General features: G+C 55.6%; 1 protein-coding gene across 13 annotated transcripts in view; it reads right to left on the bottom strand.

Moving 5' to 3' along the window:
- The window catches only part of PTPRS (protein tyrosine phosphatase receptor type S), a 110,870-nt gene that overhangs the window by 59,722 nt on the left and 31,541 nt on the right, over positions 1 to 19,607 (bottom strand). For 12 of the 13 annotated variants that reach the window (XM_015472084.3, XM_059888646.1, XM_059888645.1 and 9 more), the window contains exons 1-2: positions 14,162 to 14,283; positions 6,039 to 6,240 (exon numbers count right to left, since the gene is read on the bottom strand). In XM_015472084.3, the coding sequence (XP_015327570.1) occupies positions 6,039 to 6,129 (91 nt within the window). In that variant the 5' untranslated portion in view covers positions 6,130 to 6,240; positions 14,162 to 14,283. Of the gene's footprint in view, positions 1 to 6,038; positions 6,241 to 14,161; positions 14,284 to 19,607 lie in introns of those variants that run through there. The other variant, XM_059888644.1, reaches the window with a different exon arrangement.

Raw genomic sequence — 19,607 nt, 5'->3', positions numbered from 1 at the left:
CACCTGGTGAGAGCTCATTAACATTGTTCTCTTTTTTTTTATGGACTTTTCACAGTAACCTTTAAATTGCCCAAAGGGATCCTGGATTTCCAGCCATAGTAAAGATATAAGATATCCCATAAAATGAATTCAGTTGTTTCTCAGAGTTTTGCCAACAGATTTAAGGGCTGCAACATGCTTAGAAGGTCCTGAAGGAAACAACCCATCTATCCAACAAAAGGGGATCATTAAATGAATACGGCCACCCACGAAGTGGAATATTATGCGGCTGTAAAAAGGGACAAGGATACTTCTGTAATGAGCTACTTGGGAAGGAATGTAAGATACCCTACAAAATGGACAAAAAATGAGGAGTAAAATGTGTAGTGAGTGTTATTTGTGTGATGAGAAAACTGAAAATGGGTAAAGTGTGTGTGTGTGTAGAAACAACACCTGCCTCTGAGAGGAGAAAGCAGGTAGCCAGACTTAGGGGGAGGGAGGCTTCACACCCTGGTGCCTTTTTTAGACTGAGAAGTATTTGCAGATAAATTGCAATTATTATTTCTGTAAGGTTTGACTAGAAAGGTGAGTAGATTGAAGAAATATATTAAGTAAAAGTTTGGGATCTGAGGCATAGAGGATCAATAACTCCAGTTTGAGCAACAATTGGGCCTCAGAGGTTCATCTAGAAAGTTTTGGCTACTCAGGAGTGCTGAGAAGTTCAAGAAGACCTCAGGTTCCACAAACCCCAATTTCTACCATCTGTGACTCAGGATGGGTCTTGAACAAAATACAGAGTCCCTAATCCCATGGCTTGACTGGCCTCACCTCCCTCATTTCAGGCTGTGCTCCCATTGATATGACCCTGTGAGTCTACACTGGCCATCTCCTTGGAAAATCAGTAGACCCACTGCGTGCAGACATGTGTGGCCTCCTTCAACTCCTGTGTTGTCTACCGAGGAGGTGACTGTTCATCCCATTATACAGAGAGGACTGTGCAGCTTGAGAGAGGTTAACGAGCTTGTGCGAGTTGGGGTTTGAACCTGGGTCTCTCTGACCCTAAGCCCGCATCTTCTGCTCCTCTCACCCACCAGGCCCAGAGCCTGACTGACATGGTTTTGCTGCTCCATGCTAAGCAGCCCCGGGCTGGGCCTGCCCCTCCTCCTGGAACGGTGACTGGGGCCATAAGCGTCCCCAGCCAAGGTCAGGGGGGAAAGTCACTGCAGTTGGGTCGGGAATCTTGCTTCTGGGAAAAACCCTCCCTCGGGAGCTGCTGGAAGGAAGGGCAGAAGCCAGCTGCAGGGAGGGAAAAGCATCCAGCTGCCTGTTTACCACGCGGGGCCGGGGACACACCCCGAGGACCCTCCAATCCAGGGAAGGAGATTCGACGAGAGCCTGCACTGTCCTTTCTCCTCCTTGCATCTGGCAGCTTCAACCTCTGCTCGGCCAGCACCTCCCCCAGGGAGCCTTCTTGGATTACCACTGACTGGGTCAGGACCGCCTCTATCCCCATCCTTCCCTGGGTGCCCCCCTCCACCACAGCCCTGATCACACTGGGCTGAAATACTTGGTCCCGTGCCAACTGGCAGGGTGGGTGTGAAATGGACCCCACTCCCGGGGACTCCTTCATACTACCTGAGCTCGGTGACCCTTGAAAAACTGGGGCTTTGAACCCTGTGCATGTGTGCTTGCTAAGTCGCTTCAGTCATGTCTGACTCCTTGCAACCCTATGGACTGTAGCCCACCAGGCTCTTCTGTCCATGAGATTTCCCAGGCAAGAATACCAGAGTGGGTTGCGATGCCCTCCTCCAGGGGACCTTCCCCACTCAGGGATCAAACCCACATCTCCTACGTCTTCTGCGTTGACAGGTGGGTTCTTTACCACTAGCGCCACCTGGGAGGCACTTGAACCCTGATGTTTGCCAAATACTGAGTAATGAAGCTGCCCACTCGCTCCCTGGCTCCCCCTCTCTTCAGGGCAGACGCCTCTCAGCCTACGTCCAGGCAGCTCTGGGAGCCCAGCCAGCCCAGAAAAGCTTTCTCCACCCGCTGCATCTCCCATTAGACTAATTCTTGTGGATGCTTAAAGTCTCTTATTTGGACAACCCTCCCCTCCTCTTCTTGGCAAAGGGGCTCCAGACACAAGAAAGACACTGGGGTATGGCTGCAGTTAGGCAAGCAAGCGTTCCTTTTGTGCTGGGCCTGTTCTCACACCAGCTCTATTCCGAGGCTCAGAGAGGGTAACTGACTGGCCCCTGCTCACCCAGCTTGTGATGGGCAAGAGCTATTCCAACTTGGTCCCACTTGGTTCCCGAAGCTTTGCACACTGTACACTTGATACACAGGGTTGTGGGTTTCTGGTGACAGAGAGCACCCTGGGTGTTTCCATTTCTTAGATGAAGAGACTGAGGTTCAGAGTGGTGATGCCAACAGCACTGGGAGGTTGGGAAGGGCTTGGCTCGATTTCTGTTTTTCCATTTCAGATTCTGCAGAGGAAAATCTGGTGCCGGAGGTAGAGCCCCACCCACCCTCCCGTCCCTTCCAATCCAGGCTGGGCCAGCCACACCGAGTCCTGGGAAGGTCCCCCAGGACCGAGAGCTGTTTCCGGGGCAGAAACCGCTCCTTTTGGTGCTGGGCGGTGGACATCCCAGCTGCCTGCCTGGGCTTTCTCCCGCTGACAGCCCCCACCCAAGCAGCTCCCTGAGGACCTGGGCTACTCCCCTTGAAGCTGGCAATGCCAATCATGGTGCCCACAGCCCCTCCGCTGACCACCCAGGTGTCAGGGCTCCTGCTAAGCAGACCACCTCTTGGGATCAAGATGCCCCAGCTTTGGAGATGGAGACCTGGGTTTGAGTCTAGGCCACTACCAATACCTATAGGGATACAGTAGTAACAACTGCAGGGACTTCTCTGGGGGTCCAGTGGTTAAGACTCCATACTTTCAGTGCAGGGGATTATGGGTCGGATCCTCAGTCGGAGAACTAAGATCCCACATGCTGCATGGCCAAATAAATAAATATAAATAATCAGTAAGTACAGGACTCCCTGAGGGAGCACCCACTGAAGTAGCGTGGCTACATGCCTGGCGCTAATGCCCTGGGTCACTCTCCCTGCGGTGGTTCACCCTCTGCTCTGGTTCCCTCACCCCACCTCCACCAGTCCTCCCTTGGCAGCCAGAGGGGACCTGTGAGTATCTGAGTCAGGTCTTGCCCACTCATTCTGCCCATGGCCCTCTGGGTCTCCCATCTCCCAGGGAGCAAAACCCCATGTCTTTCAGTAGCTCATACACACACACACACACACACACACACACACACACACACAGAAGTTGCTCAGTCGCGTCCGACTCTTTGCAACCCCATGGATTGTAGCCCACCAGGTTCCTCGGTCCATGGGATTTTCCAGGCATGAATACTGGAGTGGGTTGCCATTTCCTTCTCCAATGCATGAAAGTGAAAAGTGAAAAGGAAGTCACTCAGTCATGTCCGACTCTTCGCAACCCCATGGACTGCAGCCTACCAGGCTCCTCTGTCCATGGGATTTTCTAGGCAAAAGTACTGGAGTGGGGTGCCATTGCCTTCTCCGCATAAGACCCTGCAAAACCTGCCCTGCCCCTTCCTTGCTCTCCCCTTCACTCACTCTGCTCCAGACACACAGGCTTCTCACTTCTTCCAAGATGCCAGGCCTTCCTCTTACCCCAGGGCCTTTGCACAGGCTATGCCCTCTGCCCAGGACACTTTCCACACTCTCCCAACATGAGTGGGGCACTCTCCTCAGCTCCTTTAAGACTCTGTTCAGATGCCATCTTCTTGGTGCAGTGTAACACCCTCTCACCCATTTAAAATGCAGCCCCCAACCCTCCACTCACAAGCTCATCTCCCTTTCTGTTTGTCTTGCTCCTGGGCGTGTCTACCATCCTGCACACTTGGCGTTGGTCCTTCATGAGATGATCAGCTCCAAAAGAGGCTGGGATATCTGGTTTGTCCCCTAGGTCTAAACCAATAGTAGGTGCTTATTAAAAACCCACTGAATGAATGAGAGCACAGAAGCAGCCATAGTCCAATGACAGACACAGGATTTGAACCCGGGTCAGGAGAGTCTCCAGACTGTGATTTCCACCCTACTCCTCACCACAGACATTCTGTGGCCTCAGTTTCCTCATCTATAAATGGGAACAATCTCAGCTCCGTTCTGCCTGAGGCTGGTAACTGTCAGTCACAGATTTATGACTTATTCCACTAGTGTATGTTAAATTAGTGGTTCTCATGTGGGGGTGCCATCAAGATGATGGGGCCAGGGGTGCTCCACATCCCACAGTGCCCAGGACACCCTCCCCCCAGAGAATGCTCTGGCCCCGGTATAAGCAGTACCAAGGGCAGGGGGCACCCTGAGTTAACTAAAAATGCTCAGCCACCCTCAGCCTGCCATTCCCACTATGAGGAATATAGCCCAGAAGACACAGGCCCTAGAAGGTGACTGGCCAGATCATGGCCCAGTTATGTCTGGCCGCTGACCCAGAGGCAATGTGGGGTGATGGGTAGGAACCTGGGCTCTGGCACCAGGCAGTCAGGCTGCTTCCTGGCTGTAATGTAACCTCACTGTGCCTCAGCTTCCTCATCTGTACAATGGGGATGGGGAGAACAGCATCCATCTCATCAGACGGTGGTAGTTGATCTGAGTGGGTTAGGCATTTACTGTAAAATATTATGAAAACAAGAAAAAGCACAAATGTACGTAGCAGGTGTGTATGTCTCTGGTGTTCTCACCCAGGGGCAATAATTCTCATGCTCGTGATAACCCTGGATTGCAGGCCTACTATGTGTAGGCAGCATGCAGGGGTTATGGCATGTCCATGTCCTGGGAATGCTGGGAGGTGGATGATGCTGAGTCTCATTCAATCATGGTGGAAACAGCCACCGAGAGAGGCTGACTCATTGGCACAAAGTCACATAGCAGGTTGACAGCAAAGTCAGGATTCAAATCCAGCCTAATACTGGATTCCCAGTTTTTCTGCTGACTTGACACTTAATGTCCCTATAGGCCTGAATAACACTCCTCTAGGCCCTTAGTTCGGAGAAGGCAATGGCACCCCACTCCAGTACTCTTGCCTGGAAAATCCCATGGACGGAAGAGCCTGGTAGGCTGCAGCCTACGGGGTCGCTCAGAGTCAGACACGACTGAGCGGCTTCACTTTCACTTTTCACTTTCATGCACTGGAGAGGGAAATGGCAACCCACTCCAGTGTTCTTGCCTGGAGAATCCCAGGGACGGGGGAGCCTGGTGGGCTGCCATCTATGGGGCTGCACAGAGTTGGACACAACTGAAGCGACTTAGCAGTAGCAGCAGCAGGCCCTTAGTTGTGAGACAGACCTTGGCATTGGGCCCAGGACCAACCCTCATCCTTCCCACATTACTTCCACAAACACAGCCTTGCCCATCCCCAAAATACAGGAAACTTTTTTTTTTTAAACTCCAGACCTTTCCATGTGATAACACCTTGACCAGTAATGCCCTTTCTACAGGCAAACTCCTACACACCCACAAAACCCCAGATCCAATGCCCTCTCTCCCAAGAAGCCTCCCCTGGCTCCTCCTGCGAAGATTTGATTGCCTGTGTGTCAACCAACTGGTCACTGGAGTTTCTACTTGTGGCAAGGGAAAGTGAACTCTGTGGCTTCTTCAGGAGTGACTTCAAGTAAGTCCCTGCCTCCTCCTCTGAGCCTTGGTTTCTCTGATCCAAAAATGGGGGTGGTAATGAGACTAGCTGGGTTCTGTGAGGTGGAGGGAGAGGAGGCAGATAAAGTCTGCATTTACCACTGGTCTGGGTGCAGAGTCGATCCTTCGGAAACCCACATGGTCACTCCTGTTACTATGACTGCTTTTTAATACCATCCTTAAGATCTGCCTCTGCATCTCACAGGACCCAGCACAAAGCAAGCATTCTACCTGGCCTCGTTCACGGAGCACAAAGGCTCTGCTTGGCAAAACCACGGGCCCCCAGGGAGAGGTGGGGAGACGTGTTCACATGCGCACATGCAAACTCAGATGCCCGCACTTACCTTCTGCAGCACAGCCTCCGACCAGCAGGACCACAAGGAGGCCCACAGGTCTGATCACAGACGCTACACCATGGCCCCAGGCAGGCGCCATGCTCAGCCGTGACCTGCAAACTTCGACCTCTGACCTCCACCCTGGAGGGGGGGATAGCCCCCCAGGTCCCTCACAGAGAGGCCTCGAGCCAAGCGTCAGACGGGGCAGCGTCTGCAGAGATAAACAAAGGGGCTGTGAGAGGGGAGCAGGAATCCAGGGTGCCTTCGTGGGGGAGGCAGCTGGAGGATCACAAAGGGGCAGAGGAGAATCATGGGGTTCGAGGGTCATGGGGCGATGAAGGAGCAGAAAAAAAGCACTGAGCCCCTATGATGAACTGAATGTCTGTGTTCCACCCCCAACAAAATCATGATGCTGAAATCTAACCCTTCATGTGGATGGTATTAAAGGTTTTTGGGAGGCCATCAGGTCATGTGGTGGAGCCCTCATGAATGGGATTAGTGCCCTTATAATGGGGCTTCCCTGGGTGGTTCAGACGGTAAGAAATCTGCCTGCAATGTGGGAGACCCAGGTTTGATCCCTGGGTCGGGAAGATCCCCTGGAGAAGGGAATGGTTACCCACTCCAGTATTCTTGCCTGGAGAATCCCATGGATAGAGGAGCCTGGTGGGCTACAGTCCATGGGGTTGCAAAGAGTCAGCCATGACTGAGTGGCTAACACTTTCACAGGGACCCAGAGAGCTCCCCCACTACCCCCACCACGAGGACACAGCTAGAAGAGGGTCATCTGCAAATCAGGAGGCGGGTTCTCACCAGACACTAGATCTGCCAGCATCTTGATCTTCGGCTTTCGGCCTCCAGAACCGTGAGAAATGAGTGTTGTTTATAATCCTGCTCACTCTATGATATTTTTTATGTCAGCCTGAATGGACAGAGACACCCCCTGGCTGGGTCCTGATCCCATTTAAGCCTCAGCTCTAATGGAGCCCAGACCCCAGACCTTGGCTGAGCCCCCCAACCCCACCCAGGCTGAGCTCCCCCCCCACCAGAAATCACTCTGAACATCGAAGTCCTTCCCCTCCCAGGCTGAGCCTGTTGAAGGCCAAGGCTCCAGGTGACACTGCCGACTGTCCCTACAAACCAGGACCCTTTGACCACCAGATGGATCCTCCCTCCCAAACACCCCTGCTGGTTCCTGCCCTGCTCTAACACCTATGGCTCCTGTGACCCCCAGAGGAAGCCGTTCCTGCTGATCTCCTGCCCCCTCCCTTGGGAGGTATAGCCACACAGCCCCAGCTCAACCCCACCTCCGAGCCTTTGAACCCACTATGTTCCTTGCCAGGAATGCCATTCCCCCCGACCCCAACTGCTGCGTGACAGGTCTCAGTTCCACTGTCGCTTCCTCCGGAAGCCCTCCCTGCCTCTCATAGGTCAGCCCCCACCCCCATGCCACATCCCACGGCTTCAGAAACGACTGAGCTCATCCTCCACGGCATTTATCCCAGTTTGCAAGTCAAATGCGAATGTGTATCACCAGTGTCTGTTTCTCCCACGGGAATTCAACCTCTGCTAAGGCAGAAGGGTCCTTCTCAGGACCCAAACCCTGGGACAGCCCCCTCCCCGGTGCCCTCCCTAGCCAGGGCACAAGGGAGGGACAGGGAGAGGCCATGCCCTGGGTGGGTCCAGGCCATGGCCACAAGGATGGGTGCCACGTAATGATGGGGCAGCCCCCGTGATTCTGGCTCCCAAAATACCCAGCTGCGGTCACCTCGCCCAGCCCCAGAGCAGCCCCAGGGGAAGGCTGGGCTGGTGGTGGCCGGGTCATGGTCCAGGGTGGAGAGTGGAGGAATCATGATGAGAAGAGTGGGGGCTGGGGGGCTAAAGAGGCACACAGTTAGACCACAGTGAGACCAGACAGAGATGGAGGCTGCTTGCACACAGTCAGGTCACAGTCAGGGAGACCAGACACCACCACAGATGTACAGTCAGGTGACAGAGATGGGTCCACACGCATCAGTTCAGTTCAGTCGCTCAGTCATGTCCGACTCTTCCTGTCCATCACCAACTCCCAGAATTTGCTCAAACTCATCTCCATCGAGTTGGTGATGCCATCCAACCATCTCATCCTCTGTCGTTCCCTTCTCCTCCTGCCCTCAATCTTTCCCAGCATCAGGGTCTTTTCTAATAAGTCAGTTCTTTGCATCAGGTGGCCAAAGTATTGGAGCTTTAGCATCAGTCCTTCCAATGAACGTTCAGGATTGATTTCCTTCAGGATTGACTGGTTTGATCTCCTTGCAGTCCAAAGGACCCTCAAGGGTCTTCTCCAACACCACAGTTCAAAAGCATCAATTCTTCGTAGTCAGGCCAATAACACTCACCACAGGCACACGGACAGGCACAAAATCAGGCTCCAGACAAAGGGTTGCAATGGGGCTGACAGCATATGTAAACAGTCAGATCAGAGGCAGACACGGGTCCACGCCAAGACCACAGATCCACAGCCGGGTGAGACATGTACACACAGGGTCACGGTCACGTAGGCAACATACACACACAGCTGGGTTGTAGGCAAACATGAATACGGAGGCAGATGTGAGCTCCATGGGGGACGGGAGGTGAAAACACACAGCCCCCAGACTCAGATATGGGCACACAGTGGGGCGACAGAGATAGGCAGTCAGCAGACTGAGCTTGCACCCATCCAGACAATATACACCCAGAAACGCATAGTCAGACCCCCTCCTCATCCACGTGTACACACACAGTCAGGCACGTGCACAGTCAGACCACAGACACACACTGGGACCCAACTGGTCCAGGATGTGCAGATGGGGAAACGGAAGCCTGGAGCCAGCCACCTCCCCTGGCAATCCCTCTACAGGCCCTTTAAGAGCAAAAGTGGCTGACGGGGACGGTGAGGGCCCTAGCTGGAGAAATGGCCCATGGCCAGCTGCGGCCAGGGTGACCACAGCAGCTGACGCTGCCCACAGATGCACATAGGCTCAGCCCCATCTGGGAACAGGGTAGGGCTCTGGCCCAGACCACTTGGATCGGCGGGTCAGGCCTGCACAGAGCCTCAGGGAAACTGAGGCAGCATAGCAACACAGGCTGCCAAACCCAGGGTTGCCAGGTCCCCCTGGCATGGGGGTAAGGTGGGGGTGACCTCCTAGTTCCTGTCTACTCACCTCCAATAAAAGTTGGCATGGGCAGGGGTCACCTGCATGAAGGGCCCCGGCCACGATGTTCCCCCGCTCCCCATGCCCCATGGGAGCCAAGGGCAGCTGCCTTCTAAACTGGGAGGCCCCTAATTACCCACTGGGCCCACGCCTTCTCAATGACTGGGCAGGATGGGGCTGATCCAGGCACAGGCAGGGCCCGGCCATCAGCTCCTGTCTCCCCCGAAGAGGCCAGTCCAGCCTGCTGGGCTGGGCGGGGGGGTGGGGGGGTTGAGGGGGTGGGGTAGGGGTATGGGGGTGGGGGGTGGGGGAGGGGGTGGGGGGGTGGGGGAGGGGGGTGGGGGAGGGGGGTGGGGGGTGGGGCGGGGAGGACAGAGCACTGGGGGCTTTCAAGGCCTGGGGCAGGAATAGGGGTAGGAGAGGATCAGACAGAACACAGAGGTTCCAATTTCCAGGGTCTCTCAGGCCCCCACCCTTCCTAAAGGATCTTGCTATAGCAAAGCCCCTGCCTCTCCCTCTCCTCTGGCTTCCTCCAAGACCCGGGTGTGGGAGTCTTCTACAAGGGGTCAGGGGAGAAGATAAACAAATCCTATCAGCTCTGCCTTCCAAGTCTAGTCTGAGTCTGTCTACTTCTTACCCTTTTTTCTGTCTCTATTTGGTCCAGTCCCATCATTGCTCACCTGGACCAATGCTGTCATTACCTTCCATGTCTCCTGCCCTGTCTGTCCCCCCCTCAAAGCCAGAGGGTGCCAGTGAGCATCCAAGTCAGGTCCCATGCCCCTTCCTTTGGGGGTAAAAGTCCAAGTCCTCCCCACCACTCAAAAGGCCCTGCAGGACCTCCTCCACCCACCCGCCCCACTCACTCTGCTCATGCCACAGGGGCTCCCTGTTCCTCCATCACATCTGTCCCAGGACCTTTGCATGTGCTATGCCCACTGCCTGGACCTTACCACCTCCAGATTTAATGTTAATATGAACCCGCCTTCCAATGCAAGAGATGTTAAGCGATGTGGGTTCAATCCCTGGGTTGGGAAGATCCTCCAGAGGAGGGCATGGCAACCCACTCCAGTATTCTTGCCTAGAGAATCCCATGGACAGAGAAGTCTGGAGGGCTACAGTCCATGGAGTTGCAAAGACTCGGATATGACTCAAGTGACTTATGCACACACACGTGATTACTTGGCTGAGAATTAAAGGGGGAAGCAGAATGGGGGTGGGTGTGTCCACAGAAGGGAACAGCATGAGGAAGGGCAAGGAGCAGATAGGGAGAGATTAGGGCAGAGTAGTGGCAAGGAGGCCTCAGGGGGAGGCCTCTGAGCAGTGGGGAGGGGATGTGGCCAGACTGGCACCACGCCAAGCCTCCTCTATGGCCATCACACATAAAGCAGCCTGGGTCACCAGCCCCATCACGGCTGAGAAAGAAACTGAGGTGGAAGCTTTGGGGCAGCATGACGCAGTGAGATCCCCAAGGTCTTGGAGGATGGCGTGGCCATTAAGAAGGGAACAGCCACCCATGAGAGTCACAGGAAATAACCTGTGCGGCCAATGAGGCTGGGCACAGCGTGTGGAGGAGAGGAGGAGGGGAGGGAGCAGCCTTTGGACAAGGAACCCAGGACCCAGGGTGGATCCCTTCCTGCTTCTGTGCCAGGCGCCGAGCTGTCCACCATCCACGCCCAGCAGCTGGGCACCGGTGGGTGCTCAACCTGCAAAGATGGGGAAACTGAGGCTCACAGAGGAATGGAGACTCTGCCAAAGCCCCTCAGCTGGGTGGAGCCTTGGTTCCACAGGCCATGTCGACACAGGACTGTGTTCTTCCCTAGCTGCTGTGTGATCTCAGGAAAATGAATGACCCTCTCTGGGCCTGGTGCTGCTGGACAGCCTCTAGGGGCTCCCAGGCTTTGCTCAGAGCAGGTGAGTGGGCACCCATTCCAGTCAGGCGCCAGGGCGCAGGTCACGCGATCCTGGAGCCAGTTTTGTGTACCCACGCACAGCAGGGAGCATAAAAGGGTGATTATGACCAAGACTGGGCAGCAAATAGGCTTTGTGTTGCCCTCACGAGGCAAGGTCTCCTGGGGGTCTGAGGACTCCCTGCTGCCTCTCCCTGCCCCGCCTCTGGGTCTGGGCCATCCTGGGGACCAGGGGGCTCATCTGTGCAACTCTGACTCTCAGGGATTTCCGAAGGCCAGGCAGAGGGAAGGCTGGGTAGCATGTCCCTATTAAAGGAAAAGTCCCTCAGGGATGCACAGTCTCATGGTCATCACACCCACCCCACCCCCCTATACCTCTCTGGCTCTGTTGCCTCTTTTCTGGGCCCAGGGATTTTCCTGCAGCCTGGACCCCCTTTCCCAGGGCCTCAGATCCCCTTGAGGGTGGGCATTCCTGCCTCCAGCCTCCCTGGGTTGCTGTGTCCCCAAAGGTTGACACAGAGTCCAAGCTCTGCCTCTGCAGCCCCTGGTGGACTCCACATAGCTCTGGCTGAGGCCCCCTCCCTCTTGGGACCTCAATGTCCTCCCACGGGGAAATGGGCTCAGGGTGAGGCCAGGTGAGGCTGGCCTTGCTACCTTCCAGGAATGAGCCAGGACCAAGGCCCAGGGTTCTGCCTTTAATTGACCATCGGTTTGTATTGAAAGCTGTCCCCAAGGGTCCCCACAGCCAGGAATGGATGGGCAGGGCGCCTGGGGAGCCAGATCCAGTCCCAGAGGAAGTAAGGAGTGTCCCTTCCACATGCCCAGCCCTTTCAAGTGCTCCCCGTGCTTCCTTCTGTTTGACAGAGGAGGAAATTGAGGCTCAGAAAGTGCTAGCTGCACGTTGAGGGTCACACACCAAGGTTAAGGGCTGGGTTAAGATTTGAGGCCAGAGACCAGCTCTCAATCAAGCTCAGAGTCCACACTCCCTGCAGGGCCTCATTGCCAGGGTGGCTCCTGCCAGCATGTCCCCAACACTGGCTTCATGCGGGAGCCTGGAACACCAAGATCTGGGTGCACCCCTGCCCTGCTCATACCTGCCGGGCTCCCTAGCACCTCTACTCGATGTCCTGGGCCTGCCCTGTTCCCTCTTTGCATGGTTCTCAGAACGCACTGCTCTGCCTCAGGCCTCTGGGCCTTTCCTAATACAGGTCTTCCTTCCAGGGGGCCCATTTGTCAACTCATCCTTCAAGCCGTAGCCAAAGACCTCCTCATCCCAGGCTGAGGGTGGACTCGTCCAGGGACCCGTCCTCAGCCCAAGTCCTGACCCTCGACCCTGGGGCTGGAAGTAGCTGTGTTGGACTCTGCCCCTCCTCTGCTCTAAAACCTTCCATGGTTTCCATCAAAGTCCATTCAAATCTAGACTCCTAACCTCAGCCACCTAGAACAGCCAACTCCATCACATTGCACTGCAAGCGTTGTTTGCCCAATGGGTGTCCCTATTCATCACCTGGCTCACACATGGATATCTGTGCACAATGTTCCCTCTGCCCAGCACACCTTTTCCTCACTCTTCGTCCAACCTCAGCCTGCACACTCATACTCGGGTCCCAGTGGAGCTGTCACCGCCTCCAGGAAGCCCTCTTGCATACCCCAGGCAGGATCACGGCCCCCTCTGGACTGTCCCAGTGCCAGTGTCTCCCATCATAGCTCTACTCCTCACATACCTATCAACCTCCAGGATGGGAGTCTTTTCCCTACTCTAGGAATGTGCGTTTATTAGACGCCTACTTCATGCCTGGCCCCATTTGATCCACGCCATTTCTGTGTTCATGGCCTTTTCAGAGAGGGAAACTGAGGCCAGAAGAAGCCACCATGTCAGCCGACATGGCTCTTGGGTGTAGGGAAACTGCTCAAGCATTAAGAGATGGAGGGGAGGCTCATCGAGGGGCAGGCAGAGCTTGGAGGGCTGGGCCAGCCCCCCTCAGGGGTTTCCCCCTCCTCCAGGAAGCCCCTCTGGAGTAGGAATCGGGGAAGCAGGACTCTCTAGGCAATAAGAGGTGGGGGGTGGGGTGGTGTCCAACACAGCAGTGCAAAGCAAGTATGTTTGTTGTTTTAGTCAGTCAGTCATGTCCAACTCAGCGACCCATGGATACAGCTCACCAGGCTTCTCTGTCCATGAAAATTCTCGGGTAAGAATACTTGAGTGGGTAGCCATTTCCATCTCCCAGGGATCTTCCCAACCCAGGGACCAAACCCAAGTCTCCTGTTTGGGAGGTGGATTCTTTACCACCGAGCCACCTGAGAAGCCCCTATAAAGCAACTATACTTCAATAATAAAATGTAAAAATTAAAACAAAACGGGGGTGGGGAGTGGAGGATCCAGAGGCATGGGAACTTAGGGACAAGGGGATAGGCATGGAGAGAGGGTCGGTGGGAGCTGATACACTTGCCTGACCCCTCAGTTTATTAAAGACACCAAGACGCAGAGAGTAAATCTGGAGTCCATAGGCCTGAGGGGCGCAGAGACAGACAGAGGAAAACTTTCTGGGAGTTTTGGGGAGCGGCTAAGAGCAAGGATCTGAGCCACTTACGCCCCTACCCCCATCCCACCCCCGGAGTTCTGTCACCTCCTCTGCAGAGCGGGTCCCCAGCGGGAAGGATGCCAAAGCCCCCTATCAGAAGCCCGCTATCAGAGCACCCCCTCCGCCCAGGCTGGGAGCGAAGGCTGCCGGGGCCTAGCTCCACCCCCAGGAGGTGGGAGAGGAGGTCGGGCTGGGGGCCAGGCGGGGGAGGGGACCCCACGGAGCATAACGGTCTGGAGTTTTCCAAAGTAATAGACCGACCGGTCTGAATGGGGGAGGCGCACCAAGCAGCGGTGGGCTCGAGATGTCCCTGGTGGGTAGCCAGGCCAGACCGCACGCAGCGGGGGTGTGGAGGGAACCCGGAGGGTACCCCCCCGCCTCCTTCTCGGGAGCCTGAGTAGGGGTGAAGAAAGAGACAAAGCCCAGCGCAGACTGAGCCTCGAGGTGGAAGGGGGTCCCAACGCACTCACCCTGAGGCTCAGAGATCGGGGCCCGGGGCCCCGCGCTGCCTCGGCCGGGCCGGCTGCAGCCCTTCCCTGGGTCCGCCCGGAGCGCCGCGCGCTGCGAGTACTCAGAGAGGCCGAGGCCCAGCGAGCTCGGCCTGGAGGCGGGGCGGGGCGGGGCCACGGGCGGAGCCGGCAGGGGGTGGACCCGGGGAGGGGGCTCCAGAGCAAACCTCGGGCGGGGCCTGGCCGGAAGTAGGGCGGGGGGACCAGTTGGGAACCAGATCTGTGGGCACTGGAAGCCTACGTGGATAGGGGTCCTGTGCCCGGGAGGCCCCCAAGGAGGGCACTGTGTGTGCCCTCCTCCCGCAGTGTGCACATACCCGAGGGGGCGCCCCAAGGGACATAGCCCAAGAACCTCTATTTTGAAGGCCAGATGCCAGAGGGCGCCCCCTACCCTGCTCCTCTCTCCCTTCCAGGCGCTGATCGTGGCCATGGCAACGGATAAAGAGACTGGATGCTGGACAGGGCATCAGAGGGGGCGCCCCAAATAGACCCAAATACAGGAGGTCGAAGAAGGGGCAGAAAATCCCCTCCCCGTCTGGGTTGGATGGCAGAGGCCGCGCCCCCTACGAACACAGAAGCCCATAGGGTGGGGGAGGGGCGCGGGCACAAAGAGGCTTTCCTTCTTCTGGGAGTCCAGTAGGGGGCTGGGGGTATTTGGGGGTGGGGAGGCGAACGGGAACACTGTGGCACAGGCCCCCCACCCGAGCCACAACCCTGGGGAGGGGGCGGAGAGCACAGGGCCAGATTGGAAACAGATGGGGCCACCGTGCCAAGCCCGAGACACCCGATCCGGAGGGGGAGGGGAAGACAGGGCAGCAGGGTGGGGAAGGAGGGGTGGCCCCACCCAGGCAGCCAATCCCGGCCGGCGCTGCTGCCCCGGTGCGGGTTTGAAAACTCCGAGGGAGAGGCCGGGAATTCGGAGGCCCGGTAGGTCCTGGGAGCTTGGGGAAGTGGTCAGGGAGGGAAAAGAAGCCTGACAGAGACCATGGGCCGCTGCGGGGGGCCGGTTCCCCCGGCTGATCCCATTCCAGGCGAATTCCACCACGGATCCCGATGGCTCAGGACGATTCCCACAGCCAGCGTGTATTGAGATCTAAGTATACTTCAGGCCTTGTGATGGCTCACATCACCCCACCGTCAATCACCCCCATTTTCCGAAAGGGTTAGGGAGGAACAGAGAGAAATGACCCAAGTCAGGAAGAGCAGGGATTCGAACCAAAGTTTGGGTCTAGCGACTAAGCACCCTTACCCACGATGCTACAGAAGGCCTGGAGCCAGAAAATGACAAATCACTAGAAAGGTAAAGCCCAAGGGTAAACAGCAGAGCTGAGACAGGTCCCAGCCTCTAGAAGCTCACCGCCCAGCGGGACAAAGAACATGGGCTGTGATGGGGGGGGGGGGGGGGGCGGTGCACAGGCAGCAGTGGGAGCCCCTGAGCCCCACTGTGGGCTCTTCTGCTAGGGACTTGGACTACTCACTTCCCAAGGTTGCCCATCCATGCCCTGCTAGGTCTACCCCCATCTCTCCCCAGCACCGAATGCACCCTCCCTGGGTGATCTGCCCGTTTTGGGGCCCTGCTTTTGCAAAACAGAGCATATAATTCCACTTCCCCTGGCACTGGGGAGCCATGCATTGGAGAGCCATGCACCAGAGTCTTCAAAACACAGGGCACATGGTAAGTACTCTACATCTACAGGCAAACTCTCCACCTGCCCCTTCTACATGGGACACATAGTAGGTGCTGCTAACTGAGAAATACTCTGACACCGCCTTTCCCCATAACCCTGGGGGGCCCACAGCTGATGCTTCATAGAGGTGGGACAGACACCTGGAAACCCAGCACCTTGTGGGAAGCACACAGGAGGTGCTGTGGGTCAACATGGGTGTGGAATCAAGCGGCAGAACCTCTCCCCTACCCCAGTGTGGTAGGACACGCAGTGGGCCCTCAGAGAATACCCCCAGGAGCATGCTTTGCTTGCATCTACAGGCTGATGGTCCAGGCCAAGGGCTCGTGCAGACCCTGGTTTGAATCCAGGTACATCCCACGAGACTTCAAGCAAGAATCTGCGCCATCTGGGGCCTTGGTTTCCCCATCCGAAATACAAAGCAGGCACACAACAGGCACCCGATGAACCCACCTCATCAGGCTGGGTGACCTGGGGCAGAAATGCCTGTCTCTGGGCTGCCCAAGCCCCAGGGGATGGTGGCTGGGGACGTGCCACCCCCTCGAAGGCAGGCCCTACCCTGTCTGCACCCTTGCCCATGTCTCCCTGGAGATGACCTCTTGCTTCCAGGTGAAGGAGGTGACCACAGTGGGGTGGGAACACAGCCACCCCCTAGGTAGAGGTGGAGCCAGACAAGCCCTGCGTCTGGCCTCCCTCAGCTGGGAGGCCCTGTCTGCTCAATGCCCTGAACAATCCCCACCCCGCAACCATCACAGTTCTGATCATCCCATATGTTAACTGTCTGGACACGGGTCTGTCTTTCCCACCAGACTGTGACCTCAGAGGACAGGGCTGGGTTTGTCTCGATCAGAGTGTGTGCCCTGAGTTGGGTCCCCAGCACCCAGCAGGTTCTCAGCAAACATTTCCGTAACAGCCAGGCTGGGTTCTTACCCAGAAGAGCCCCCCCAACCCCCGCCTCCAAGTTCTACATTCTCCCCAAGATGCTACACTGTGCGTCCCAAAACAAGGGCCTTCATCCACCCTTTTTTTATTTATCCATTTAAAAAATTTATTTGGCTGTGTCAAGTCTTAGTTGCATCATGTGGAACCTTTAGTTGCAACATGTGGGATCCAGTTCCCTAACCAGTGATGGAACCTGGTCCCCTTGCATTAGGAGCGTGGTGTCTGAGCCACTGAATCATCAGGGAAGTCCCTATCTGCCCTCTTTTTAAAAATGTTTCTTTTTATTTATTTAATGAATTTATTTGCACCAGGTCTTAGTTGCAGCACATGGAATCTCAGTTCCCTGACCAGGAATCGAACCCAGGCCCCCTGTATTGGGAGCATGGAGTCTTAGCCACTGGACCACCAGTGAAGTTCCTACGATGTGCCAGGCCTGGCTGGAGGCACTGGAGATGCAGCAGTGACCAAGACTGAGCAGGATCTCTGCCCTCATGATCCTGATGCTCCGGACAGGCAGTGGATGAGAAAGGAAAGAAAGAAAATACACCAGGTAATTGGTGCTAAGTGCTAGGGACTTTCCTGGAGGTCCAGTGGTTAAGACTCTGTGCTTCCAATGCAGGGGGCCTGGGTCTAGTCCCCTGTTCTGGGAACTAGGATCCTACATTTGCCTCATGGTGTGGCCAAGTGAAAAAAAAAAAAGATGGACGAAGTGAAGGAAGAGGGGACATGTGGGGTGGGATGCAGTATTAAATAGGAGGGTCAGGGAGTGGGAAATCAACATTCAAAAGTCTAAAGAAATCAACCCTGAATATTCACTGGAAGGACTGATGCTGACGCTCCAATACTTTGGCCACTTGATGTGAAGGGCCAACTCACTGGAAAAGACCCTGATGCTGTGAAAGACTGAGGGCAGAAGAAGGAGGCAACAGAGGATGATGACATGGTTAGATAGCATCACCGACTCAAAGGACATGAATCTGAGCAAACTTGGGGAGACAGTGAAGGACAGGGAAGCCTGGTGTGCTACAGTCCATGGGGTTGCAAAGAAGTTGGACAGGATTGAGGGAGGGAATGACAAGGAAGGGAGTGGGAAGGTGACATCTGAGTAAGACCTGAAGGAGGTGTTGCACGTGTGAAGGCCCTGGAGCAGAACAGTCTCTGGTATGGTGGAGGGACAGCAAAGAGACCCATGTGGCTGGAGCAGAGTGAGTGAGGAGGAGAGAAGGAAGTAGTGAGGGGAACAGGGCAGGTCGATGCAGGCCCTCAGGCTACCCTGAAGGAGGTGGGCATGCTGGAGGGCTGTAGGCAGAGGAAAGGTGGGATGTGACTCAGGTATTCCCAGATACCCCATGGCTTACTGCATGGAAGGAAGACAGACTGTGGGTGGGGGGAGCTGGAGAACCAGGGCAGAGGTGACTGCACTGGTTCAGGCAAGTGATGAGGAAACTGATCAGGTGGAGACAGAGAAGTGGGGTGGCAGGGTGGGGCGGGGAGGGGCGTGGGCACATTTTGGATAGATTAGGAAGGCAGAGCCAAGGAAGTTTTCTAAAGGATTGGTTGTGGGGTGCAAGTTAATGAGGGGACTCAGGATGATTACCTTGAGCACGCTGACCTGAACACGCTGAAGACTAGAGCTGCCACCTCCAGGAAGCCCTCCCTGACTGCTCGGCCCACCCAGTGCCCCTGAGGGCTGACCCCAGGCGGGAGCCCACAAATCAGTTGCTACATCCTCTCTATACACACAGGAGGCCGCTGTCCTTGGGATGCAGCCTGGGGCTAAATCACGTCAGCTCCTGCAGCTGGGATATTTGGGGGATAATTTTTCTTCAAAATAACTTTTCTTCTAATTATAAAATAGGCTCGTGCAGCAGAAAATTAGGGGAAATCAGCATGAAGAAGAAAATAAAAATTGCCCACAATCCACCCCTCTCCTGGAGAAGAACGGTTAGCATGTGGTCATTTTCATTCATTCTTTCCAGAAACACTTACTGAGCACCTACTGTGTGCTGGGTCACTGAAGACACAGCAGTGGGATGAAAAGCAACCCCCCCCCCATCCCTTTATCCTGCCCCCACCCTGCAGCTCGCAGATAAGAGGGAGAGATGGGTATACACCGAAAAACAAACATCATCACTAACATAAGGCCAGAAGTACTGAGAGGCTGCAAAAAGAAAACAAAACGAACTGTAAGGCTCTAGAAGGATGGAGGGGTCTGGGGGAACCTCTCAGAAAGACCTTGACAGACAAACTCCCAGGGGAAGAGTTTCAGGCAAGAGGAGCAGCAAGTACAAAGGGCCTGAGGCTAATTGCCTCTTTCTGGTCTTTCTCAGATGGGTACCCAGAGATCACCATTATGAAACCATCTGCCAGGGTCCAGTCCACAGAGTTTAACGGGTCTTCACTCGCTCTCCAGTATGAACAACAGAAAAGGACATCGTCAGACTGAGCTGTGACACCCCTCATTTCCAAGAAGAGGGTGATTCCCTCAGGACAGTCAAAAACCTTTGAGACCTGTCCTGATGTGCCCACCGAGGTAAAGCTGCACCCTGGGGACTTCCCTGGTGGTCCAGTGGTTAAGAATCTGCATTGCAATGCAGAGGATGCAGGTTCGACCCCTGGCATGGGATGATCCCACATATGCTGGGAGCAACTAAGTCCACTCACTTCAACTATTGAGCCCTCGAGACACTAGAGGAGTCCGTGCACCGCACCTAAAGATCCTACATGATGCAACTAAAACCTAACGTGCTGTGCTAAGTCACCTCAGTCGTGTCTGACTC

Source organism: Bos taurus, chromosome 7 (genome assembly GCF_002263795.3).
Source record: "Bos taurus isolate L1 Dominette 01449 registration number 42190680 breed Hereford chromosome 7, ARS-UCD2.0, whole genome shotgun sequence".
Taxonomy (NCBI): domain Eukaryota; kingdom Metazoa; phylum Chordata; class Mammalia; order Artiodactyla; family Bovidae; genus Bos; species Bos taurus.
Note: the sequence above shows the minus strand (reverse complement) of the source record. Positions and strands in the feature narration are given on the sequence as shown.